The sequence below is a fragment of the Molossus molossus genome, unplaced genomic scaffold, assembly GCF_014108415.1.
Source record: "Molossus molossus isolate mMolMol1 unplaced genomic scaffold, mMolMol1.p scaffold_m16_p_8, whole genome shotgun sequence".
In the NCBI taxonomy this organism is placed as follows: Eukaryota; Metazoa; Chordata; class Mammalia; order Chiroptera; family Molossidae; genus Molossus; species Molossus molossus.
The window spans coordinates 45606506-45633765 of NW_023425402.1; the positions used below are offsets into that span (position 1 = coordinate 45606506).

General features: G+C 36.5%; 1 protein-coding gene across 1 annotated transcript in view; it reads right to left on the reverse strand.

Annotated features, from left to right (window-relative positions):
- ME1 (malic enzyme 1) overlaps nucleotides 1-27260 on the reverse strand; it is a 199488-nt gene that overhangs the window by 6327 nt on the left and 165901 nt on the right. Inside the window, exons 10-12 of the mRNA XM_036248483.1 lie at nucleotides 9438-9543; nucleotides 7800-7942; nucleotides 3656-3829 (exon numbers count right to left, since the gene is read on the reverse strand). Coding sequence (XP_036104376.1) covers nucleotides 3656-3829; nucleotides 7800-7942; nucleotides 9438-9543 — 423 coding nt within the window. The remainder of the gene's footprint in view (nucleotides 1-3655; nucleotides 3830-7799; nucleotides 7943-9437; nucleotides 9544-27260) is intronic.

Here is a 27260-nt window from a genome sequence, read left to right on the forward strand (position 1 = left end):
TGCCATTGGTGTCTACCTAACTACATTGTGGCTGTTTTCAAATAATCTCTGTTCATTTCATTTTGACAATGTTATGGTAGATACATTCTCAGTTATCCAGTGACTTAAAAGAATCCAACCTTCCTGCAGATGCTGTTGACTGTGTTAATCATTTCTAGTGTCCCCTGGGAGATACCAGAAAGGGGCGGGGCAAGGTGAATGAGAGGACACAGCAGATGACTCAAGGGGAGTGGTGTGAGGACAGCAGGCCAAGGCTCGCCTCCCAGATGTGAACAGGCTGCTGTGCAAACAAGGCAGAGCCAGGAGGGCTGAGGCGGGGTGCACTGGGGGCTCTCACCAGAGGCCCAGGAGACTGTCCAGAAGACCAGAAAAGCCAAAAATCTCTGCGTGATATAAAATTATCTAGAAATAGTCTTTGGTGTTGGTGCCAATCTGTGAGTTTCTATCCCATAGCTATCTAACTAGTATTTTGAAAAGAATCCTAACACTTATTTGAAGTTGCCAAACAAAAAATTCACCTAGACCTCCTACATGTTACTTTGGTTAACTACAAATATAATCTGCATAGCCCAGCCAGTGTGGCTCAGTGGTTGAGCGTCAACCCAAGCACCAAGAGGTCGCCAGTTCGACTCTCAGTAGGGCACAGTCCCAGGTTGTGGGACAAATCCCCAGTGGGGAGCATGCAGGAGGTGGCCAACTAATGTTCTCTCTCATTGATGTTTCCATCTCTCTCTCTCCCTTCCTCTCTCTCTAAACAATAAAAATAAATAAATAAATAAATAAAAACCATTAAAAAAACAAATATAATCTGGATAAAAAGGACTTTCTTCTTTCCAGGGCCTTCTAGCAGTGAGTGTATGTAGTATTGCATTTATTCTTCTTGTTAACATTTATGACTATTATGTTCAATTCAATTCCGTAAGCATTTACTCAGTTTCTGCTATGTGCTTTAGCATCATGCTAGGTGCTACTGGTATTTTGAAAGAAGTATATGGACGACACTCTCTTTTTAAAAAAAGATAATTTACAATGCAATTATAAGGCAACACTTAATTGTTTAAAACACTAAGTTCTCAAGGGCATAATACAACTAGGAATGAAATTTAAATGCTGATATGTTTGATGAAGACAGTCATGGCTAAAGTGTAAGATCAAAATGAGCCAGAGTCATCACAAAAGGATAAGATGGATTAAGCAATGACCTGAAGAACAGGCTTAGATAGGAAGGGAATAGTGTTCAGAGTTTTCCAGGCAGGATGATAAATAGTCAATGAGTAACAGACAGAGCAGCTACATGGAAGTACATATGCATGGAGACTTTGGGAAGAGAGAGAATGAAAAGCATGTCTGGCATCTAAGCTTTGGTGCGTGCTCAGAAAGGGGGCATCACTAATACAAATGCAGATATCGAAGGCAAGGGAAGACAGGAGGTATGGTTTTACACACCCTATGTCTAAGCAAACAGCAGGGCATTTCAGTGGAAATGCCTATTCAGTAACTGGAGATATGGGAAGATAATACTAGAAACATACAGATTTGGCCACATTTTGAATGAAGGTAATGGAAACAAGAGAATAAATGAAATCTCTGAAATCAAAAGAAAAGGGGAAGAAAAAAAAAAGGTAAGAAATGAACGCTAGAAAAATTCTCATAGCTAAAAAAGACATGAAAAGGAAACAATGAAGTGGTATGAAAAACAGCAATATTGTGTGGAAGCCTGAAGGAAAAGTGGAAAGGCCGAAAGATTTAGCCAAAGAGAGCACTAGCTTTGATAAAAATAACTCTACTGACATCAACATATTTTATTTATTTTTCTTCAAAGTTTTTTTTTTTATTACTTTTCCTGGATAGTAAATGGATTTTCTTTCTTTTTTTCATGAAATCTGTCACTAGAGGGTGCTGAAGTTATTTAGGAGAGAAACTACTGGCTACCATGAGTAAAAGTTTTTTCTTATGCTATATCTGCTATAAAATACAATGATTACATTTTCCTTAATGTAACAACTGTGAAAAGCTCTTTCAGCAATTAGACATCTATTTATGTTTAACAAGACTTTTTGAGTTAAAGAAACTCTGAGACATCAGCTGTTGTGCTTTTACTTCAGTAAAAAGAAATGGCTTCCAGACATCTGTTCTCACATATGATGCCAAACGCTAAACACTTTAGATCACATCAATAATATAAGATCTTTGTTGATATTTTTAGTGAATATTAATCAGTTGTTATTTGGTTCAGTTCAGTTATAATGTTGTTCAGTGGTTTAATTTTGAGAAGAAATTCACTTATATTTTCATTCATAAATTGTATTGTCTTTGAACATGATATCAACTAGATCAGTGGTTCTCAACCTTCCTAATGCCGCGACACTTTAATATAGTTCTTCATGTTGTGGTGACCCCCAACCAGAAATTATTTTTTTTGCTACTTCATAACTGTAATTTTGCTACTGTTATGTCTTAGGAGACCCCTGTGAAAGGGTCGTTCGACCCCCAAAAGGATCATGACCCACAGCTTGAGAACCGCTGAACTAGATGAACATTCTGATTACCAAAAGTTCATTATTTTACATCTATATGTTCAATCATTGTATCATCTTCCTGAGGTTTGGGGTGAGGGGAACTGAAAGGAACCTAAGTTCAAGTTACCTCTTGTGGCATAAAAATAAAGTCCTTTGTCTCTAGGAGTTTGTGTCTTTTGCCAGAATTTATGAAACCGAGGTGGGCTAATTAGTTAGCTTGCAAATAGGGTAACATTTTAGAGCTTCCACAGTTCTTAACAGTAGCTTAGCAAAGCTTTCCTACTGGGTCTTCTCCATGTTATTCTCAGAATCTTTCCGGAAGGCCCACACTAGAAGCCACTTCTGTCGTTTTAATGACATTATTTACACCTAATTACCTGTCTTAATTTCCTTTCTGCTTAAAATACTAGAGTGGTTATACCCTGGCTGGGTGGCTCAGTAGGTTGGAGCGTCATCCTGTACATCACAAAGGTGACAGGTTTGACTCCCAGTCAGGACACGTACCTAGATTTCAGATCTGATGCCTGGTCGGGGTGCACAGAAGAGGCAACTGATCGCTCCTTCTGTCTCACATTGATGTCTGTCTCTCTGCTCCCCCACTCCACCCCCTACCCCCTGTATCTAAAATCAATAAAAGCATATACTTGGGTGAAAATTAAAAAAAATACCAGAGTGGTTTCTGTTTTCTACACTGAAACTTGAATGATAAATACTTCTTTACTAAACCAAGTCAGGCTTTCATTTTAAATCTTTAAAATACCATTAATGTTTCTCTAAATAGAGAAATATTTACCATTTAATCTATGAATTAGACACAAAATTTTTAATTGTCTCACTACTGTCACAGAATTTGATTGGAAGCATGAAGATAAAAAAAGGTTCCATTTTAAGAAACTGGAACATAGTTTTTGTTTCTTTTTGTTTTTTGCTGGCTACTGAAGAACAATCTTTTATAAGTGACTCAGTATGAAACTGCTACCCACCCACTATTTTCTACTGTGCAAAGATTTTCTCTTTTCAGCTGCACCTTCTAGGGAATGAGCTGAGTTTGTGCTGGATAAGGAAACAGGAGACAACCACACTGAGCTCATTTGGCATTTTATAGCCTTGGCGAACTTCAGGGTGTTTTACAGTACCTCAGCAGTAGCTAGGAAAACCTTGTCTGGGATGTGCCTCAGTCCACACGCCACAACACCAAGAGCAACTCCAGGAAACACATAGGAATTGTTGCCTTGGCCAGGGTACAGGGTCTGTCCGTTTGGAAGGGTGACTGGATCAAAAGGACTGCCGCTGGCAAAAACCGCACGCCCCTACAACACAGAGACACGCTCTTACAAAGAAGCAGGATATCTTAAAACACAGGCATCATGGTACAACGACCCCATATGAGTATTTAGAAAGAAGTTTAATATTTTTAGTTTTAAAATATTAATTTATTACAGTTAGAAGTAAAAAAAGAATGAGTTCTTCTTTCTAGTTTTCAGTTCATATTATAAACCTTATTATCCCATTATAAAGCTAGCAAATTTTCAGTCACTTTAAAGGTGGCCTTTAATTACTTAATTACTATCAGGAACCAGTTATAAACCTTGCTAATTAAGCTCCTTTTAACATTAATCTTTATTGTTGAAAGTATTATAGATGTCCCCCTTTTTCCTTTCATTAACTCTAATAAGTCTGGGCATGTTTTTATAATGTTGGCAATACGTTCCTGAGTGGGTGGTTATTTTTGTTCTCTATTTTACTCTCTACTCCTAGGAGACGTGTGCGAAGCACAGGACATCCAAAGGCTTGGTACCACTCTATGCTCTGCAGTGGTCCAACCTATAAGCCTACCGACCATTTCTATATAGTCTTCCAATTATAGACTTCTGAAGATAAAATGATAAATTAATATTTCAGTATTGAAAAGAATGACATTTTAGGTTAGAGTTTAGGAATCAACACATTTCAGCATATCACTGGGATAAATTTTATATATTTCGACATTGTGAAGAATTACATAGAGAATCATATAGGAAACTAACCTATTAGAACAAGTGGGATTAGCAAATAAGATTAAATATCAATAATTATCAAAAACTGTCTTCATTTTTTCCTAGTATTAATATTTTGTCATAATGGTTTTGAGGAACCTCATGCATTACATGCATAAAGATGCGTTAATTTAGGGTCTGTTAGGTGCTGCATTCCACACTGCTGACCAAAAGGGAAGCATCTGGCCGATCTGTGAGGAAGGGGGTGGAGATATAGTGCAAAGCGTTCAGGCTTCTAACATGGGAATAGGAAACCCTCAACAAATAAAGCATCACAATCTGAGAAATGCCTTTGAAAGGTCAAAAGCACCAAATCCCAAAGCACAGTTTGATAGACTGGGTTATAACTTTCATCCCTCTTACAACTACAGCAGTGATTTTCGACATTTTTCCTCTCATAGCACACATAAACTAATTACTAAAATTCTGCAGCACACCAAAAAATATTTGATATTTTTGCCAATCTGACCAAAAAAATAAAAAAGGTATAATTTTGAATGACTTACAAAAAAAAATAATAATAATAGTAATTTTTGCTCCAAAGTGACTTTTTATTTTTTATTTATTTATTATTAATTTATTTTTATTACAGATGTTTCTCCTTTTTCCCCCACTGACTCCCCCCTCCACCTCCCTCCCCGCCCTGTCCCCAGCTTTGTTGTCCATGTCCATTGTTCATGCATACATGCATATAAGTTCTGTAGTTTATCTCTCCTCCACCACCCCCTGTTCTGGGGATTGTCAGTCTGTACTCCACTTCCACGTCTTTGGCACTACCCCATTCCTCAGAAGTGACTTTTTAAAAAATCAGGTTGTATATAAAGATTTCTGGTACTAAGAATCAACCAATCAGATGTAACCTTATCATATGACATGACCAATAAGATACAACTCTATTATATGACCTATATATTTATGGCTCATGACAGGGTATTCATACTGGTTGGCTATTGCAGTATTGTCTGCTGTCATTTTTTAATTTGACAATCTAAGGCAAAAGAGGGCAGTGCTCCTGACTAAATAGATATTACATGCTTAAATTTTTAATTGGATTTATTGGGGTGACACTGGTTAATAAAATTATATGTTTCAGGTGCACAATTCTATAATAAGTCATGTGTATATCGTACTGTACATTCACCACCCCAAGTCAAATCTCTTTCCATCACCATGTATCCCCCCCTATTCTTCTACCTCCTCCCACGCCCTTTTCCCTCTGGTAATCACCACAATGTTGTCTATGTGAGGTTTTTTATTTGTTTGTTTTTGCTTAATCCTTTGGCCTTTTCACCTAGCCCCACAACCTTCCTTCCCTCTGACAGCTGTCAGTCTGTTCTCTAGGTACTGCATGTTTTAAAAATTCTTGTGGCACACTGGTTGAAAATTGCTGATCTGGAGTCTAAATCCATTATGATATTAATAATATTAACTTATTCCTTTTTAATCAATATCATAGTATATCTCTCATATAAAGGTAAAGTTGTATAATGATTCAACATATTCAGGATATTAAAAGATAAAAACAGATGAGAATGAAAATAAAAATTCTCATTTAGGTGTCTATAAGACACTATTATGTGTTATACAGGATTAGGTTTTATTTTCAGACAAGTCTAATACCTTCAGCACTGTTTAGCAAATAAAATATTTTGCTACAAGTAGCTTTCTAATGTAACTAAGTTATTATTTGATATACAGTCAATAAACATTATATATATTATTTGATATTTACATATACCTTTAAAAATTTATAGGAAGAGACCTTCAATATTACCTTTATGGTGTTTAACTTCCTCCCCTCCACTCCCACTTCTCCTGCCCATTGTTCTACAATCATTATATTTTATGGAGGAACAAAATAAAATAAATGATAGCTAGATAAATATCCTCATATATATGAGTATTTAATATGGAGAAGGAAATCTCTCCATACCATTTTTGGTATAGGTTGTCACGGTTCAAAAAATTTTTGTATTTTGTATTTTTAACTTTTCTTAACAACTTCACCTGTGCCTGCAGCAGCGGAGACTCACATTCAGCAACAGGTAGACCTTTTTTTGTTCTGTAATTCTTTGGCTGAACCAGTGTTTAAATATTCAGTCTCAAGTGACTTTCAATTTTACGTGTAACAACACAGAACATTAAGCAAGGTCATAAGAAAGAGTTTTAGGCCATTTGTATCAAACTCATTCAAACTTAAAAACACAACTATATAAATTTAGCTAATTTTGTTTATGGCTGTCAAAACTGAGCCTATACACTCTTGAGGCCTATTGCAATATACCAAAATAAAATGATTACTTAAATATTTATTGTGCTTCCTATGTGCAATGCTAAAATTTTTATTGCTCAGAGAAGTTTTTTTGCTCCCGCTAAGGATTTAAGAACTACTGATGAGACAAATTCCCCAATCTAGAGATGAGATAAAAATTTAAATTATTGAGGACATTGATGTCATCCCAAATAAGAGAGAGAAACTATGGAGTGGCTCCCTGCAACATTTCATTGATTCTAGTAATAAGCATTTAAGGACACAATATTAAAGAAGTGGAGCCATTAAGGTCTGATTTCTGCAGTGACATAACTTTAAGTCATGTTTACCTTTTCTAGTTCATTATGAATTTGTTTCCAAAATAAAAATGCTAGGTATCTATGACTCAATCCTTATTTTGTTTTAATGACCTTTTTAAACCTTTAAAGGGAAAAGGGCTCTTCTCATAATATCACATATATATTAATACAAATATAGTATAAATAAATCACTCTTTGGAAACAGTAAAGTATTGAAGTTTTGAGGGCTTCTGTCCCAACCTGGCTGGATGTCAAAATGGCTGCCCAGATGCTCCACCCATGGCGTCAAAATCCAAACCCAGGATTTAGCAAAGCAAAAATAAGATTGTGGTTTTTGTACTGTGTGCTTCAATGTTTCGAAATAGCTAGTTAAAAGTTATTTTAATAAGCATCTAGAATCAAGCTTTTTGCTTTTTAACTTTTATATTTAAACCTTAGATAATTCTAAATCACTTGAGGAAAATTATTAACAAAACATTACAAAGTTTATTTAAAGAAGAGGAATTTTACATCATTTTAGAAAATAGTTTTATCCCTTCTGACCTGTTCACTATTTTTTCAGTCTTGGTTGTATAATTTTTAAAAGTTAAGTGGTAGGCTCCATTGATATCCTGGCTTCCCTATAATGAATCAAAATTTAATAATTAAAATACCAGTTATATTTTTGCTTTACCTTGGTTGCTTTATAGCACTGCTCTGCAGTACATTCCGCTTTGCTGGTTGGATTACTCAAAGCAAAAATAATGGGCCGTTCATTGAAGGCAGCCATATCTTTGAGGATTTGTTCTGAGAATGCACCACCAACTGCAGCAACTCCTAAAACAGAAATGAGAAACCAGTGAATAGGAGTATCATTGGTTAATTAAATCAAGAAGCTCATGCCCCAAAACAATAAAAATTCAGGTCATGTTCTAACAGACTCTAAACAAAATATAAAATGTTTGTACCAAAGTGACAAAAAATACAAGGTTATTAATGCCAATAATTGTTAGGGTTATATTGTACAAATATCTAAAAAATCAGAGCTATATAACATTTTACTCAAAATACATTCAGCTGGTGACTAATCACTAGGAATTTTGATTGTAGGCATTCATAATAGTAAATTAATATGTGCCCAATATGGCCCTGGCTTGGTAGCTCAGATGGTTAGAGTATCGTCCCAATATGCCAAGGTTGCAAGTCTGATCCCTGGTCAGGGCACATACAAGAATCAACCAATTAATGCGTAAATGAGTGGAACAAAACATCCCTCTCCCCTGCCCTTTCTCTCACTCTCTCTATAAAATCAGTAAGCAAAAATTAAAAACAATTTCGTTCAATATATATTATCCCTCTATAATAAATATATCAGTGCATTTCAGTCTCTAAGGCTATAAAGTAACTGTGTTTTATAAACCAGTGCTAATCATCCAATTCAATTCAAAATTGAAGTATGATGTATTGAAAGGATTTTAGAAGAATAAAGCAATTTGCAAAATGGAAATGAAAAAATGCAAGATTCCTGATAAAGAATATTTTGTAAAACACAACAATAAAGGCTTCCTACAGTTCCAGTCATGGAGTATTCGTTTTTATTACGGTTATCATCATTGTTCTCAATATAGTCACCTGCTTCACAAAAACTTCTAGGAATGGAGTACAATACAAAATAAGGCTGACAACCAACACACATAAAATAAGAGATAAAATTTCTTTGATTTTTCTAACCACATTAAACTTGACCATAATAAATATTTTCCTGTGCAACGCAGTGCTAAACTACTGTGTTAAGTGCTGTGAGCAATATAAAGATCTGTGAAATAAGGTTCCTGTCATCAAGAAGGGTCTAATTCAGTGTTTCCCAACCCTGGCACTATTAACATTTTAGGTTGGACAATTCTTTGTTGTTGGGGACTTTCCTGGGCATTCCTAGTCTCTACTCACTGAATGTCAGTATCTCTGACGTCCCCCTTTCTGCCCAGTTGTGACTACCAAAAATATCTCCAGACACAGTCAAATGTTTCCTTGGGGGCAAAGTCACTCCCTCCCTCACTCCCATTTTAGAGCCACTGTCTATTTGGAACAATCAAGCCTGGAAAAGTGCTGAATATGCCAGGTATCAACAGGCTCAGTAATGTTAAGACAGCATGAATTTACAAATCTAGGCATCTTTGGGGTACTGTTGCTTCAGTGAATGTGTAATTTTGTTTGTCAACTGCAAAGGTTAGAATTTCAAAAATCTGAATTATGCCTCAAAAATCACTAAGAAAACTAATCAGGTGAAATGGGGTTGGGTGGGGTTCATGGGAAGGAGGGAGAAGTAGTTCACCTATGAGAGCAGTTGGTTTTATTTCTTGAACAATGTCTTCTAGTTTCTTCATTTGTTCATGCTCATGAGCAAATTCTTCTTTCTCTTTTGTTAAGGCAGCACGTCCCTAAGTAAAGCAAAGAGGAAGAAATGACAAATCTGCAACACATGCGAATCAGAGCAATTTCAGAATATTACCCATATTACCAGTATTTATACCTAACATTTTTATGTATTATAGCTGTTCTTAAAATCTTTCTTCTAATTATCAGAGTATCATTTCATTCATTCTTTTTCGTTTTGTTGTTGTTAATCCTCATCTGAGCATATTTTTTTCTGATTATTAAAGAGTGGAAGGGAGGGAGACAGGTGGAGGAAAGGAGAGAGAAAAAAACATCATTGAGAGAGAGAGACATAGATCAGTTGCCCCCCTCACTCATTGAAACCTGGATGAGAATCACACCTGCCATACAGGTATGTGCCCTTGACTGAAAATCAAATCTGAGACCCTTTGGTGCACTGGCTGATGCTCTAGCCACTTAGTGATACCAGCCAGGGCTCATTCTTCTTCTTCTTCTTTTTTTTTTTTTAATAACTTTTTATTAACTTATTTTTGTTACAGAGGTTTCTCCCTTTTCCCCCCCATTGACACCCTCCTCCCCTTCCTCCCCACTCCATACCCGGCTTTGTTGTCCATCGCTTATGCTTACATGCATATAAATTCTGTGGTTTATCTCTTCCCTCCCCCCACCACATCCTCTTCTGAGGGTTATCAGTCTGCACCCTACTTCCATGTCTCTGGGTCTAACCTATTCCTCAGACTTTTATGTTCATTATATTCCACAAATAAGTGAGATCATGTGATATTTGTCTTTCTCTGCTTGGCTTGTTTCGCTCAGGATAATACTTTCCAGGTCCCTCCATGTCGTCTCAAAGGATAAGAGATCTTTCTTTCTTACAGCTGCATGGTACTCCACTGTGTATATGTACCATAGCTTTTTTATCCATTGGTCTACTGATGGACACTTGGGCTGTTTCCAGATTTTAGCTATTGTAAATAGTGCTGCTATAAAAATGGGGGTACATATATTCTTTCTGATTGGTGTTTCAGGCTTCCTAGTGTATATTCTTAGGAGTGGGATCACTGGATAAAATGGCAATTCAATTTTTAATTTTTTGAGGTGACACCATATTGTTCTCCATAGTGGCATCAGCAGTCTGCACTCCCACCAGCAGTGTACTAGAGTCCCCTTTTCTCCACACCCTCACCAACACTTGTTGTTTGATGATTTGTTGATGGCAGCCATTCTGACAGGTGTGAGGTGATACTTCATTGTTGTTTTAATTTGCATCTCTCTGATGATTAGTGATGTTGAGCATTTCTTCATATGTCTCTTGGCCATTTGTATGTCCTGTTTGAAGAGGTGTCTATTCAGCTCCTCTGCCCATTTTTTTAATCGGGTTCTTTGTCTTCCTTTTGTCCAGGTGTATAAGTACTCTCTATATATTGGAAATTAACCCCTTATCTGATATATCATTGGTAATGATGCTCTCCCATACAGTGGGTTGCCGTTCCATTTTGGTGGTTGTTTCTTTTGCTGTGCAGAAGCTTTTTAGTTTAATGTAGTCCCACGTGTTCATTTTCTCCTTTGTTTCTGTTGCCTTAGGCGATGTATCAGTGAAAATTCTGCTGCGTATGATGTCTGGAATTTTGTTGCCTACATTTTCTTCTAGGATTTTTATGGATTCATGAGTCACTTTTAAGTCTTTTATCCATTTTGAGTTTATTCTTGTGTATGGTGTAAGTTGCTGGTTTAGTTTCATTTTTTGCATGTCGCTGTCCAATTTTCCCAATACCATTTATTAAAGAGGCTCTCTTTACTCCATTGTATGCTCTTGCCTCTTTGTAAAATATTAATTGAGCATAATGTCTTGGGTGCATAACCGGGTTCTCTGTTCTGTTCTACTGGTCTATATGCCTGATCTGGTGTCAGTACCAGGCTGTTTTGATTACAGTAGCTTTGTAGTATAATATGATATCCAGTAATGTGATCCCACCTACTTTGTCCTTCTTTTTCAAGATTGCTGTAGCTATTCAGGGTCTTTTTGGTTCCATATAAACTTTTGAAGTATTTGTTCTACTTCTGTGAAATGTGTTGTTGGTATTCTGATGAGGATTGCATTGAATCTACAGATTGATTTGGGTAATATGGACATTTTAATGATGTTAATTCTTCTAATCCATGAACAGGTATGTACTTCCACTTTTTTATATCTTCCTCTATTTCTTTTTTCAATGACCTGTAGTTTTCTGCAAATCAGTCCTTTACTTCTTTGGTTAAGTTTATTCCTAGGTATCTTAATTTTTTTTTTTGCCACGATGGTAAATGGGATTTTTTTTTTTAGTTTCTCTTTCTGTGAGTTCATCATTGGTGTATAAGAATGCCGTCGATTTCTTGACATTAATTTTGTATCTTGCTACTTTGCCAAATTAATTTATTAAGTCTAGTAGGTTTTTGATGGAGTCTTTAGGGTTTTCTATGTATAATATCATGTCATCTGCAAATAATGACAGTTCCACTTCCTCCTTCCCAATTTGGATCCCTTTCATTTTTTTCTTAATGTCTGATTGCTGTAGCTAAGACTTCCAGTACTATGTTAAATAAGAGTAGTGAAAGTGGGCATCCTTGTCTTGTTCCTATTCTTAAGGGAAATGCTTTTATTTTTTACCAAGTGAGTATAATGTTGGCTGTATGTCTTTCATATATGGCTTTTATTATGTTGAGATATGATCCCTCTATTCCCACATTGCTGAGCATTTTTAGCAGAAATGGATGTTGAATGCTTTTTCAGCATCTACTGATATGATCATGTGGTTTTATTCTTCATTTTATTTATGTGGTGTATCCCATTTATTATTTGCAAATATTGTACCAGCCTTGCATCCCTGGGATGAATCCCACTTGGTCATGGTGAATAATTTCTTTGATATATTGCTGGATTTGATTTGCTAGTATTTTGTTCAGGATTTTGGTGTCTATGTTCATCAGGGATATTGGCCTGTAGTTTTCTATCTTTGTAGTGTTTTCTGGTTTTAGAATTAGAATTATTCTAGCCTCATAAAATGAGTTTGGAAGAGCTCCTTCTTGAATTTTTTGAAATAGTTTGAGGAGAATGGGTGTTAGTTCTTCTTTGAATGTTTGTTAAACTCCCCCGTGAAGCCATCCGGGCCTGGGCTTTTGTTTGCTGGGAGAGTCTTGATTACTTCTTCAATTTCCTTAGTTGTAATTTGTCTGTTCAAATATTCTATCTCGCCCTGGCCGGTTTGGCTCAGCGGTTAGAGCGCCGGCCTGCAGTCCTGGGAGACCCGGGTTCGGTTCCCGCTAAGGGCGCGTACCTCGGTTGCAGTTTGTCCCCGGCCCTGGTCGGTTGTGCGGGTGGCAGCCGCTCGATGTGTTCCTTTCGCATCGATGTTTCTCTCTCTCTCTGTGTTCCTCTCTCTCCCTCTCACTCTACCTGAACAAAAAATGGAAAAATGTCCTCAGGTGAGGATAAAAAAAAAAAAAAAAGAAATAAAGTAAGAAATGTTGATAAAAAACAAAACAAAACAAAACAAAAAACAAATATTCTATCTCTTCCCGGTCCAATTTTGAGAGACTATGTGTTTTTAGAAATTTGTGCATTTCACTTAGATTGTCAAACTTGTTACCATATAATTGTTCATAGTATTTGTTAATGATCTTTTGTATTTCTGTGGTGTCAGTTGTTACTTCTCCTCTTACCTTTCTGATTTTGGGCATTTGGGTTCTCTTTGTTTCTTGGTGAGTCTAGCAAAGGGTCCATCAATCTTGTTTATCTTTTCGAAAAACCAGCTCTTTGTTTCATTGATCCTTTGGATTGTTTTTTGTTTTGATCTCTATGTCATTTATTTCTGCTCTGATCTTTTCTATTCCCTTCCTTGTACTTGCTCTGGGGTTTTCTTTTTGTTTGCTTTCTAGTTCTTTAAGTTGTAAGGTTAGATAGCCTATTAGAGATTTTTCTTGTTTCTTGAGGTAGGCCTGTAGTGCTATGAACTTCCCTCTCAGAACTGCTTTTGCTGCATCCCATAGATTTTGTGTTGTGTGTTCATTTTCATTGGTTTCCAGAAAGTTTTTAATCTCTTCCTTGATCGCTCAGTAACCATTCATTGTTTAATAACATACTATTTAGCCTCTATGTGTTCCAATGTCTTTGCATGTTCTTGTTGCAGCTGATTTCTAGTTTCATGCCATTGTGATCTGAAAAGATGTTTGATATGATTTCAATCTTCTTGAACTTGTAGTGACTTGCTTTGTGTCCTAAAATGTGTTCTATCTTTGAGAATATCCCATGTGTACTTGAGAAGAATGTGAATTCTGTAGTTTTGGGGTGTAATTCTCTGTAGATATCTATTAAATCCATTTGGTCTAGTGCTTCATTTACAGTCTCTGTTTCCTTGTTAATTTTTTGTCTAGAGGATCTATCCAGTGATGTCAGCGGGATGTTTAAGTCTCCTGCTATGATTGTATTACTGTCAATTTCTCCTTTGAAGTCCTCCAGAAGATTTTTAAAATATTTTGTTGCTCCTATATTGGGTGCATATGTTTATCAAGGTTATATCTTCCTGTTGGATAGATCCTTTCAATATTATGTAGTGGCCATCTTTGTCGCTAGTTATGGCCTTCATTTTGAAATCTATTTTATCAGATATGAGTATTGCTATCCCAGCTTTTTTTCCCTTTCCATTTGCTTGGAAGATTTTTTTTTCATCCCTTTACTTTCAACCTATGTGAGTCTTTTGTTGTGATTTGGGTCTCTTGTAAACAACATATAGATGAGTTTTGCTTTCTTATCCAATCAGCTACTCTTTGTCTTTTTATGGGAGCATTCAATCAATTTACATTTAAGGTAATTATTGATATGTACTTATTTATTGCCATTTTTTGTTTAGTGTGGTTATATATATTTTTTCTATTTCTTCTACTAATTACAGCAGTCCTTTTAACATTTCTTGTATTGCTGCTTTGGTGCCAATATATTCCCTTAGCCTTTTTTTTTGTCTGGGAAGCTCTTTTTTGACCTTCTATTTTGAATGATAACCTTGCTGAGTAGAGTAGTCTGGGATTCAGATCCTTGTTTTTCACGACCTTGATTATTTCATGCCATTCCCTTCTGGCCTGTTGTGTTTCTGTTGAGAAGTCAGCTGAGAGCCAATGGGGGTTCCTTTGTAGGTAACCTGTTGTTTATCTCTTGCTGCCTTTAGGATTCTCTTTTTGTCTTTAATTTTTGGTATTTGTTTACTATGTGTCTTAGTGTGGGCCTGTTTGGGTTCTTCTTACTTGGGACTCTCTGTGCTTCTTGAACTTGAATGCCTTCTTCCTTCACCAAATTAGGAAGTTTTCTGTCACTATTTTTTCAAATATATTCTCTAACTCTTGCTAATTTTCTTCTTTGGGGATGCCTATGATGCAAATATTATTACGTTTCCACGTGTCCCACAATTCTCTTAAGCTGTCTTCCTGTTTTTTAATTGTTTTTTCCTTTTAGTTTTCTGATTGGTTGATTTTTTTCTGCCCTGTCTTCTAATTCACTGATCCAGTCCTCAGCTTCCTCTATTCTGCTGTTTAGTCCTTCCCATGTTCTTTATTTCTGTTATGTCATTCTTCATTACTTCTTGGTGGTTTTTGATTTCCTATTGGTTGATTTTCAATGTTTCTATGTCTTTACTCATGGTGCTCATGTTCTTACACAGGCTGTTGAGCTTCCTCAAGATCATGGCTCTGAATTCTAGCTCTGTTAACTTGCTTTACTGCGTTTCATTTATCTCATCTTTGGTAGAGGTCTCTTGTTCTTTCATTTGGGATTTGTTTCTTTGTTTCACCATTTTGGCTATTTCAGTGGGCTTTGGAGCCTGCCAAATTTTCCCTGTTGGTTTTGGTGTTCTGCTGTTTGTGGTCCCCTCTACTGGGTTTGAATGAGGTAGGGAAGTCCGATGTTACACACCACTGTCAAGTTTTACTTTCCTGGATAGAGTTGCAAGCCCAGATAAGGTTCAGTTATCCTCTAGTATTTTGCCTGGAGGCTATTAGTGGAGGTTACTTGACAAGCCTTGGTTTCTCAGTTGAATGAAAAACTCCCTCAGGTGTTCAGAGTAAAGGGATTTCCCAAGGGTGGGGCAGCTGCTAGTTGTTAATGAGCCTCAATTTGCATTTCAATGTTCCACAGGCTGGTGTTGAATCTCTGAGGGAGGGGCCGCTGCCTCTCCCCAGAACCCTGGGAAGGAGTAAGATGGCCACAGTCCTGTGTGGCCGCAACTCAGCAAAAGCTCTGAGCGCCTTCCAAATCCCGAGTGTCCCCACACAGTGCCAGTCCAGTCCGCCCTCTCTCTGCTGGAGCCCAAGGTGAGTGGTTATGGCTATTTTAGTGTCTGTCCCGGCTCTGTGCTGTGGAGCTGCTTGGGAGTTTAACCTCAAGGGCGCTGCTCACAGCTAAGGCCGCTGCTGTCCTTGGGCTCCCTGTCCCCCTCTCATGCCTCCACAATCCTACCAAGATTGAGTCAGTGTCCCTGGTTATTTGGTCCTCGCAAGCTGCTTTTCTGTTGCTTTTTCCTCATGATTTGTCTTTATTTTCGTTGTAATTCCAGTTGGTCCTGGGAGATGGTCTGTGTAGCTTTCATTCACTCCGCCACCATTTTGGAATCCCTCATTCATTCTTTTAACAAATATTTATGCCTCAATGTTCTAGGCAATGTTGATATAACAGTGAGCAAAATTAAGCCTTTCCTACATTTATGTTCTAGGCAATGTAGATATAACAGTGAACAAAATTAAGTCTTTCCTTTATTTAACTACTATTTAATATTGAAAATCCTAATTGTACAGACATTTGTGAGAAACTGGCAGAAACAAATTATAATACAAAATGTAATTTAAATAAGGGTGCTTTTATTAAACATTATTTTTTTAATACAACAGTGTCTCAGAATGCAGAGCAGCTTTAGCGGCAGCACTACCAATTTATATACCACTGATTAAGAATGGAACTTGATGCCATACTCATATCATAGGTTGATTTTCTAAATAAGTGCTAGCTTTACATGTGTTCATTTGTAATGTTTTGATTATGAATGTGCCATGTATTGTCTAGAAAACATTTAATTATAATATTCTAGTTGCAAATTTTTAAGATGCTGATCATATTAAAACCCCCTGCCTAACTGTACATGGTACTTTATGACTTACAAGTAGGTTTCACATATTTCATTTGATCCCCTCAACAATTTTAAAAAGTAGAACAAGCTGCCCAACCAGTATGGCTCAGTGGTTGAGTGTCGACCCATGCACCAAGAGGTCACGGGTTCAATTCCCAGTCAGGGCACATGCCCAGGTTGTGGGCCAAATCCCCAGTGAGGGGCATGCAGGAGGTGGACAGTTGATGTTCTCTCATATCACTGTTTCTATCTCTCTCTCCCTCTTCCTTCCTCTCTAAAACAAAAAATAAAATGAAAAAATTTTAAGTAGAATAAATATAATTAGAGTCATATTGCAAAGGAAACAGAGATGTTAAGTAACTTGTCCAAGGCAGGTAATGGAATTCAGTCTTTCTAACACACACGCAGTATACAGCTCTGGAGAAACAGCTCTACCAACAGTATATAACAGATTCTTTGCAAATTGCTAATCCTAAAGATAGTATAATCTTGCTTTAAAAAGTTATTTTTCCCTAACCAGTTTGTCAGTTTTGCTCAGCAGTTAGAGCATTGGCTTGTGGGCAGAAGGGTCATGGGTTTAAACCTGGGTTTCAGGTTTGATCCCTAGTGTGGGAGGCAAGCAATCAGTGTGTCTCTCTCATCCATGTTTCTCTTTCTCTCTCTCTCCCTCCCTCCTTCCCATTCTATCTAAAAAAATCAATGGAAAAATATCCTCCGCTCAGGATTAACAAAAATAATAAAGGTTATAATTTTATTTGTTTTTAAAAGAAATACATGTGAATTATAGATAATTTGAAACATAAACCATTGTACTTGTTTCACCTATGAAATAAGGATAAGATTTCTACCTCATCGTTTGTGGATTAAATTAAATGATACATCAAAAGCACTTGGGACTTTGCCTGATTTTTAACAAGAGTTCAATGTTAGTTGTAGCTAAAGTTATGTGAATAGGAAATAAATCATAATTCTAGCATTTATAATTTGGGTACATTTTCTTGTAGTTTACAGTAAAGTGCTATTTCTCTATCACCATTTTCTAGTATGAGTAGGATATTAAAGCAAAAAGTTTCATAGAAACAGAATTCACAGTGGTGGGTTCTAAATCCCACCTTTTCTTTCTTGCACAACACAATATATTACATCTGAGACATTGTGAAAAATAATCTTATTCAATACTAACTTAAAAAGATACATAAGACATGGAACAACCTGAGAGTCCACTAATGGACTAATGGACAAGGAAAATATGGTGTATACAACGCAATATTCCTCAGTCATAAAAAAGAGGAAAATTTGAAATTTGTGACAAAATAGATGGACCTTGAAGTATTATGCTAAGTGAAATAAGTCAGACAGAAAAATACAAATACTGTATGACTTCACTTACATGTGGAATCTAAAAAATAAAAAACCTACTAATTCATAGATACAGAGAACAGATTAATGATTGTCAAAGGTGGGGGGTGAGGGATGGGCAAAATGAGCAAAGGGGGTCAAAAATTACAAACTTCCAATTATAAAATAAGTAAGTCCTGGGGATATAATGTATACCATGGTCACTCTAGTTAATAATATTGTATTGAAGATTTGAAAGTTGCTAAAAAAAAGATATTAACAAAAGTCCCCATCACATGAAAAAGAGTCCTAATTGTGTGGTGATGGATGTTAACCACAGTTATTGTGGTGATCTTTTCACAATATATACAAACACTGAAGCATTATGTTGTACACCTGACACTAATATAATGTCTTATGTCAATTACATCTCAATTTTTAAAAATCGTTAAAAATTCCTTCAGGATCAAATTTGAAGCTTCCTGTTTTATATTTACTTCAGGAGAGAATGTTCTAGTTTCTAGTAATACTAAGTTGAATATTATTAGTCCATATTCTGCTCATGATGCTTATTACAAAAAAAGTTAGTCACAGGAATCACATAAATTCAGTTTTCACTTTAATCAGGAAGCATCAACTTGTTCAATAAAACTTACCTATTATCATAGCCTTTTTAGAATCAGTCATAGGTCTAACAACAAACAGTGATGTAAAGCTGGACTGATTCTGTGAGTAAACACTAAATATTCTCAAACAGTTCTTTTGTATTTATGAGGTAAGATTTTTTAAAATTGCCTTGTAATAATACTTTAAAAATATAACAATAATGAAATCGTATAATTATCACTAAATTGCAGTATGGGGGTTCCCCTATCCTCATCTGGGGCTCCTTTCCTCACCTATTAGCTTCACAGCTGGAAAAATTATTTCATCTACATATCTCAATCACAGATTAATTCAGCATCATCCAAGCATATGGCTAGGCTTTATGATAATTTATTAGTCACAAATAAGACAACAGAAGTATTCGGGTTGCCATGGAATTCCCCCCCTACCCCCCCTATTTTGATAATTCTGATTTAGGCCCCAGTTCCTCACCATCCCTTTCCGTGTTGATGTTCTTTGCAATGGAACGTCATAGTTCCTTTCGAGAAAGGCAGTATATTTTCCTACCCCTTTGTCTTTGGACGTAAACACGTGACTTGCTTTGGTCAATACAATGTGAGATAAAGTGAAAGTGAGCCAGTTCCAAGCCTAGGCCTTGGAAGTGGCTCACTTGTGCCTCTGCCATTCCTTTAGAAATGCATGACCCGGCTTGCTTGCTGATCCAAGGAGGATGACAGCCTTGTGAAGCCAACCCAGACTGAACCTGGAGCTTAGAATCACCCGGCCAGCATCCTCTGAGCTACTCCATCTGACCCACACCTGTGTGAGAAGTAAATAATTACCATTGTATGTCACTGAGATTTTATGACTTCTGATAACACAACAATATCTAACAGATACAGGGGGCATTTTAATTTTGATTATACATTCCACCATTTGTTTTATTCGATGTTCCTAATCTGTTGTTTTGGGAATAAGAGATTCATTTCCCCAAAATAATATGATGAAAAGGATGCTTCTGGCAATCCATCTGCTACTTCAATGCCCTTTCTACTGCTTAGATACTTGGCATAAAAAAATCTGCATTATTAGAAACAAAAGAGAAAGTCTGGTCATGGATAGGAATATAAATTTGGAACCATTTGACATTTATGGTATTTAAATTATTTCTGAACTATTTCTGGAAGTAGTATAAGCTAAAACTCATGACTATTTTCATTCTTATAACAATAAAATTTCTGAGACAGGTGCTAAATAAAGTTGTGGCTTGGGGAGACATATTTCCTGGGAACAATAACTTTCATCTTCTAGCATTCTAAACTAAACATGACATACTTTTTCCCAGAAATGCATATAGTCAATTGCATGTGTAAAGGAAACTAGATTTACATCTATCTGAGACTCTACATGGCAAATACTATAGGACTCTAAATGGCTTCTAGCATGACTTCCTGTACACTTGAGGCTAAAGGGCTAAACTATAGTCCTCAGACTCTCTGGCAGCTAGGGTTTCTGTTTTAAACATTATGGTCACCAAGCTTATATACCTTCACAGGATGTTGAAGGAGAAATGAGCATCATGAAGTGGGGGTCACATGGCTCTTCTGAAGGCTTGTGGTGGTAATGTTTGCTTGTTTGGGGGTAGATGTGGCAGTCTTCAGTGTCTAGTCCATCACAAACTGGCGGGTGCTAAGTAATGCTTGTGGCAGCTACTACATTGTGCACTTTCCTGTTTACAGTTGAGACACTGAATTTTAAGTGAAAAGCAATAGCAACTCCCTTGCTAATGCAGATTTGTACTAGAAGAACTATTCCTTAAAGTTAAGTCTGGTGCTTACGTCTTCAAAGATTTAGAGATGTTTTTACAGTCAAGAGAACTTGTATAACGTGTGCTAGGTTCTCCAACAGAAAAAAAGGATCTCAAGATAATTATTCCCCTACTCCATACTGATTTTAGTCATCCCAAAGCAATGTTAATCTTGAGGGCTGCTGAGAAAATGCTTATCTTTCAGAGAAGACTGAATGAATCACAGGGCTTGCCTATTAGTCTTTCTGGATCATAGTCTAAATATGTCATATTACTTTTATGTCCAAATATTTGGACCTTTTTTCATGCTGTGGCAGAGAATTCTCATCGTCCATCAATATTCACTCTCTTTTTAAAAAAAAAATGTTTGTTTTATTTTGATAAAAACACATAAGATTAACTGTCTTAACAAATTTTAAAGTATACAAACTTGCTTTTACTTTTACTTGTTTTCATTCTCTCCTTTTTTTAAACTTTTTTTTTTATTGATTTTTAGAGAGAAAGGAAGGGAGAGGAAGAGAAAGATAGAAACATCGATGAGACAGAACATCGATTGGCCACCTCCTCTATGCCCCCCACTGGAAATTGCGCCCACAACCTGGGCATGTGCCCTGACCAGGAATCGAACTGAGGACCTCTTGGTGCATGGGTCAACGCTCAACTACTGAGACACACTGGTAAGGCTCATGCTCTTCTTTTTAATACGATTTCCCAGTTTTAGCCAACCACGTGGCTACCCAGGTGGAAACTGTATATCTTAGCCCCCTTGCAGCCTAGAGTGGGATGAGACTAAGACTACCTAATGGCCAAAAGGATTGAATGGAAGTTATACATGCAAATTCTGTGATGATGCATCTTTAGAAAGGAAGGAGGCACAGTCCCTCCAGTCCATTCCACACACTCTCCAGCTGGCTAGAGACAGTGAGAACTGAAAAAAGTTTCTTTGTATCCAGAGATGGATGGTGGTGTCTGTCTGTCTACCTTAGCACTGTTAGATAACAAAGAAATAAACTTATCTTGTTTAAGTCACCATGTTTTTTGGTCTCCTTGTATAGCAGTTTAAGCTAAAATCTAACTAGTAGACTCTTCACCTTGGATATCTTAAAATAGCACAGACACAATCAGGAGGAGACCTTAATAAGCCCTTATCTTTCATGAAGACCAGCAACTAAACCATTTAAAACCAAGTGAATGTGTCTATACATTTTTTAAAGATTAATAGTAAGTTCTAGCATTTTCCTATATTTAAAGTTATTTTTTAAATTTTCAACCAAATTCCTGCTTACTGCAATTTAATACAATCTCTTTTTATTCACCTTTGAACCACTGCCCTCAAATGATCTTTTGTACATCCCAAGTGAGGCACCCCAAAGCTTTTCATCTGTTCTGACTAGACCCGCCTTTCTTCTAATGATCAATGGGATGACTTGACTCTGAACCCTCAGATGCTCTGATCACTCTTTTAATACCACAGAACTGAAAACTATACTTCATCAAAGGAATAGTCAATGTTTAATATGGTCAAGAAATTACCATACTTCCTAGATCTTATCAAGTTTTCTCCTTTAATAGTAACAAAATATTATAATTAATCTTTACTCGTGGTTTACTTTGACAGAGAAAGCAGAAACTCCACTGAAAGGATTGTGAGGGAAGAGATCATTTATATGATATTCAAGAATATTAACAGAACAGGAATAGGAAATACTAAAAAGTTGTAAAAGGAAAATATGCAACCGATTTGTTTATTTGAGAGAATGCCTGGGCTCACCACACAACAAAATTCCACCCAGTCCGTGGTGAGACGGTACAGCCCACCGCCTGCGCTGGGAGGGTTGGAGCTCACAGCAGAGGCTGCTGAAGGCACTTGCATGAGCCCTGAGGAAACAACCCATTCTTGACTACTGGCTACTGAAAACTACATGACAGTGAAAACAGTATATCCAAACTACTGATACCTAGTTCAAAATAAATTTTCATGTGACTCCGTAAGATGGAAATTATTCATTTTCATTAGATTACCAAGACAAGAAGTAGCCTCCTTGTGAGAAAATAAAACTAGCATAAGAGTAAGTCTTAGAAATGATTTTATTAACAGCTGAAATAACCAAATTCCACTGGGTACATGGCACATGGTATGATTTGTACTGCTGCTACAAGTAGCATGTAAGTAAGACGTGAGAGTCTAATTTGTTTAGATTGAATGTGAACCTACAAATCCATAACATGAAATTAATTTAAAATACGTTGAATAATCTGAAAGTGAGAGAGACAGTCCCCATTTTCTTAATTCAATGATCAAAAATATTTTCCTGAGTACAATGTCTCAGATTATCCAAAACAGCGAATTTTAAAAATTCTAAATGTACCAGTTGACCGCTAAACAACAAGAGTATGAATTGGGCAGGTTTATTTATACACAAATTTTTTTCTTATTTTTATATTTAAATTTTTTATTTATTGATTTTAGAGAGAAGGGGAGGGAAAGGGGGAGAGAAAGAGTCGGAAACATGGCTTTGTTTTCCACTTATTGATGCATTCATTGGTTGATTCTTATATGTGCCCTGACTGGGGATTGAACCTGCAACCTTGGTGTATCAGGATTATGCTCTAACCAACTTAGCTACCTGGCTAGGGCTGCAAATTTTTTCAATAAATATCTGTACTGTTTTCAATCCATGGTTGGGAGTCCAGGGATGCAGAGGGCCAACTGTTATGCATTGTTCTAAGGTCACTTTAAATAGGGGACTTGAGCATTGTATATATTGGTATCTGCAGGAGTCCTGAAAGTAATCCTTATGAATATCAAGGGACAATTAATTTTGGAGGGAGTCAAAATTATTTATGAGTTTTTGACTGTGAGAGGGTCAGTGTCCCTAACCCCTAAGTTGTTCAAAGGTCAACTGTATTTTACAATGTTGTCCTCCTAACTGTTGACTGTTGTCAATATATCATTAGTCTAAATTAATTTTTTAGGGACACAAATAAAAAACTAGCAGAAGAATGCCATCTAATAAATTTCACAGAAAATAAATGTGTTACTTCTGAAAACTTTTAGTGATATTCAGAAAAGTAACGAAAAACTCTCCAGTTAGATACCTACAAATGTTGGAGATAGAATTTGGGAGTAAGACTCTGGATATTGTCCATTCACTCATTGTCTTGAGCAATTCCTTTGATACTTCCATGGATGGTGGTTTCTCCTTCTAGAAAATGGTTTGGATTGGTGATGATGCCAGTACTGATGAAAATGAGCCAGATCAGTGCTTTCAAAGTTAACTGAGCACCAGACTCACCTAAGGAAATACAGATTCTTGAGCCCTACTACCAGATATTATAATTCAATTCCAGGATAAAACCCTGGAGTCTGTGTTTATTTTTTTAATTCCCAGGTGATTAGAACAATTAGTCAGTTTTGAGATTAACTGCACTAAAGGATTGATCAGATCTCTACCAGATACATTTTTAAAAGGTATGTGATAGGTTTCCAAAAAAAAAAGGATAAAATGATGAGTTCTACAGAAGGAAAGCTACAAAATAATGTAAAGTAACAATTACAGATTTCTAGTACTGCTTTTTTGGCTGACAACCTGAGTTATAGTGAAAAATATTTAATGTTGGTTAAACCCCTAAATTTCCCTGGAATGAGAAGCAAATCATAAAGAAAAGAAAAGATGTGTGCTGTTATCATGAGGATCTTACTTTATCAGTCATAGTAACAGCACTGGAAGCTCCTACCCACTGAAGCCAGAACTTGGCCAGAAGACATGCATCTGGTGAAAAACGTAAATTACCCACAGCCTCACCCCCAAAGGCTTGATTCTTGGTGGTGACTTAGGAATGTTGAGAGAATACTGAAAGAAGGCCAGGAATCATGAAATAGTAATATGAGAATAACTGAAGGGCATTACTTGCCAAAAACAGAAGACTTGAAAGACAAAATAAAGGTTTCCTAAATATTTTCTATACCATTTTCAAAGTTGACGTGATGATCTGGTTTAGATTAAAAAATGATTGGAATGTGACCTTCTCTGGATTTAGCAATATTAAGGCAACTGCCTTTACTTTTAGACTTCTATTTTATGTACCAGTGATGCATTTTTCTCCTTTTTCAAAATCTAATTTGGAATTCATATTCTTTATGCCAATCACTTCAGTTGGATATGGATATAGAGATTTATTTTCCGTTCATTATCCCTTTCCAGGATCCTATGCATTTCAGATTTTTGCTATCTTTTAGCAAAGTGCTTGTGGGCACTTATCTCAGAAATTCTAAATTCTAGAGTTTCTTTTTTTTTTTTAAGAATCTCTAATTACATCAAATATATTATGGATAGCTAAGAGTTTCTTTTGAATGTTACTATTTCTTTCATCTCCCCTCCCCCCTTATTTTGTGCTGATTCTTAGTATAGGATAAAAGATACAAAATAATGAATTATTTTCTTTATCAGAAGTACATACATACTGGTAAAGGTGGGGAGAATAAGTGGCAAAGGTTGTCAAGATTTGGGGTTAACATTCCATGACGCAGGATAGGTGTAAAAAATCAATTATAAAAAGATTGCCACTCGTAAATATGTATTCCTTCCTACACACACACACCTGAAAAGAACTCTTCCATGAGTGCCTACCTTGAATCCATGCCTGCTTAGACAACAGGCCCCATTGTACTGACCTGTTTTTGTGGTCATGTCATTAGTTTATTGGAGTTCAATGTGGCCCTTCTTTGGATCTGGAGCCAGGGCCCTTCTAGTGCACTGTCAGTAACATTTCACTACAATACTTGCAATGAAGGCATGTGCGCTTGTTCAAGACTTCAGAGCTGTGTTCCATTATCTCAGGACAGATTAAAGGAAGATAAATGACATGGCAAAAGTATTTTCCATGCTAGAACATAACAAGTGGTGCAGAATGGGCATAATTTAAGATAAAGGTGGTTAATGCCATCAATATTTAATACCGTATTGTTAAAAATCAATATCCATAATTTTCTGACTGTCTAAAAGACTCATGTACATAATCTTTAGTCTTTGCTCTTTTTAGTACATGCATATACATTAATTATACTCCATATGAAATAGAAAAGAGAGAAAAAAGTCAAGCCAGATACTTTTCAATAAGCTTCAAAGTCTCTTAGGAGTTAGAATTTTTTTTTTTTAAACTGTAGTGTATGATATGTTTTAACTATCACTCAAGGTGGTGGTAGCTTCACTGGCTGAAACTCTGATGCGATCCCAAAGCAAAGGAAAACTTTTCATTTATTTATTTATTATTTGATTAATTCATTTTTGTTATAGATGTTTTTCCTTTTTCCCCACTGATTCCCCCCTCCCCCTCCCTCTTCGCCCTGTCCCCAGCTTTGTTGTCCATGTCCATTGTTCATGCACACATGCATATAAGTTCTGTGATTTATCTCTCCCCCACCACCCCCTTTTCTGGGGATTGTCAGTTTGTACCCCACTTCCACGTCTCAGGGACTACCCCATTCCTCAGACTGTTATGTTCATTATACTCCACAAATAAGTGAGATCATATGATACATGTCTTTCTCTGTTTGGCTTGTTTCGCTTAGGATGGCACTTTCCAGGTCCCTCCATGTCGTCTCAAAGGATAAGAGATCTTTCTTACAGCTGCATAGTACTCCATTGTGTATATGTACCACTGCTTTTTTTATCCATTCATCTACTGATGGACATTTGGGCTGTTTCCAGATCTTAGCTGTGTATATAGTGCTGCTACAAACATGGGGGTACATATATTCTTTCTGATTGGTGTTTCAGGCTTCTTAGGGTATATTCCTAGAAGTGGGATCACAGGGTCAAATGGAAGTTCAATTTTTAATTTTTTGAGGTAACACCATATTGTTTTCCATAGTGGCTGCACCAGTCTGCATTGTGTACTAGAGTCCCCTTTTCTCCATACCCTCGCCAGCACTTGTTGTTTGATGATTTGTTGATGGCAGCCATTCTGACAGGTATGAGGTGATACCTCATTGTTGTTTTAATTTGCATGTCTCTGATGATTAGTGATGTTGAGCATTTCTTCATATGTCTCTTAGCCATTTGTATGTCTGGTTTGGAGAGGTGTCTATTTAGTTCCTCTGCCCATTTTTTAATTGGGTTCTTTGTCTTCCTTTTGTTGAGTTGTATGAGCACTCTATATATATTGGAAATTAACCCCTTATCTGATATATCATTGGCAATTAGGCTCTCCCATACAGTGGGTTGCCTTTCCATTTTGATGATTGTATCTTTTGCTGTGCAGAAGCTTTTGAGTTTGATGTAGTCCCATGTGTTCATTTTGTCCTTTGTTTCTGTCGCCTTGGGGGATGTATCAGTGAAAATTCTGCTGCGTATGATGTCTGCAATTTTGTTGCCTACATTTTCTTCTAGGATTTTTATGGATTCATGAGTCACATTTAAGTCTTTTATCCATTTTGAGTTTATTCTAGTGTATGGTGTAAGCTGATGGTCTAGTTTCATTTTTTTGCATGTAGCTGTCCAATTAGGAAAACTTTTTCTATACATCATGGAATTTCAAGTCCTAGACCTAAAGATGAAACTCTTAGGAAAGAAGTAACTGTACTGTCAAAACTACCCCTACAATATATAAAATGCCAAATTCACTATCTCTTTCTACAGGAACCAAACATTTACCTATAAAGCAAAAATAAAATACAACTAAATTAATTCAAAACTATCCCTTAAAAGAGAACAAAATAAAACTAAAATGAAAACAAAATTCTGGTTCATCAGTGAAAGCAAGAATGTATTTCCTTACAGAATACACTGTCAGGATGAGTTTGTTTTGTGGCTTCTTGTCCTCTCTGAAAACTCTCCAAATTATCATTGTGAAATGCAAATAT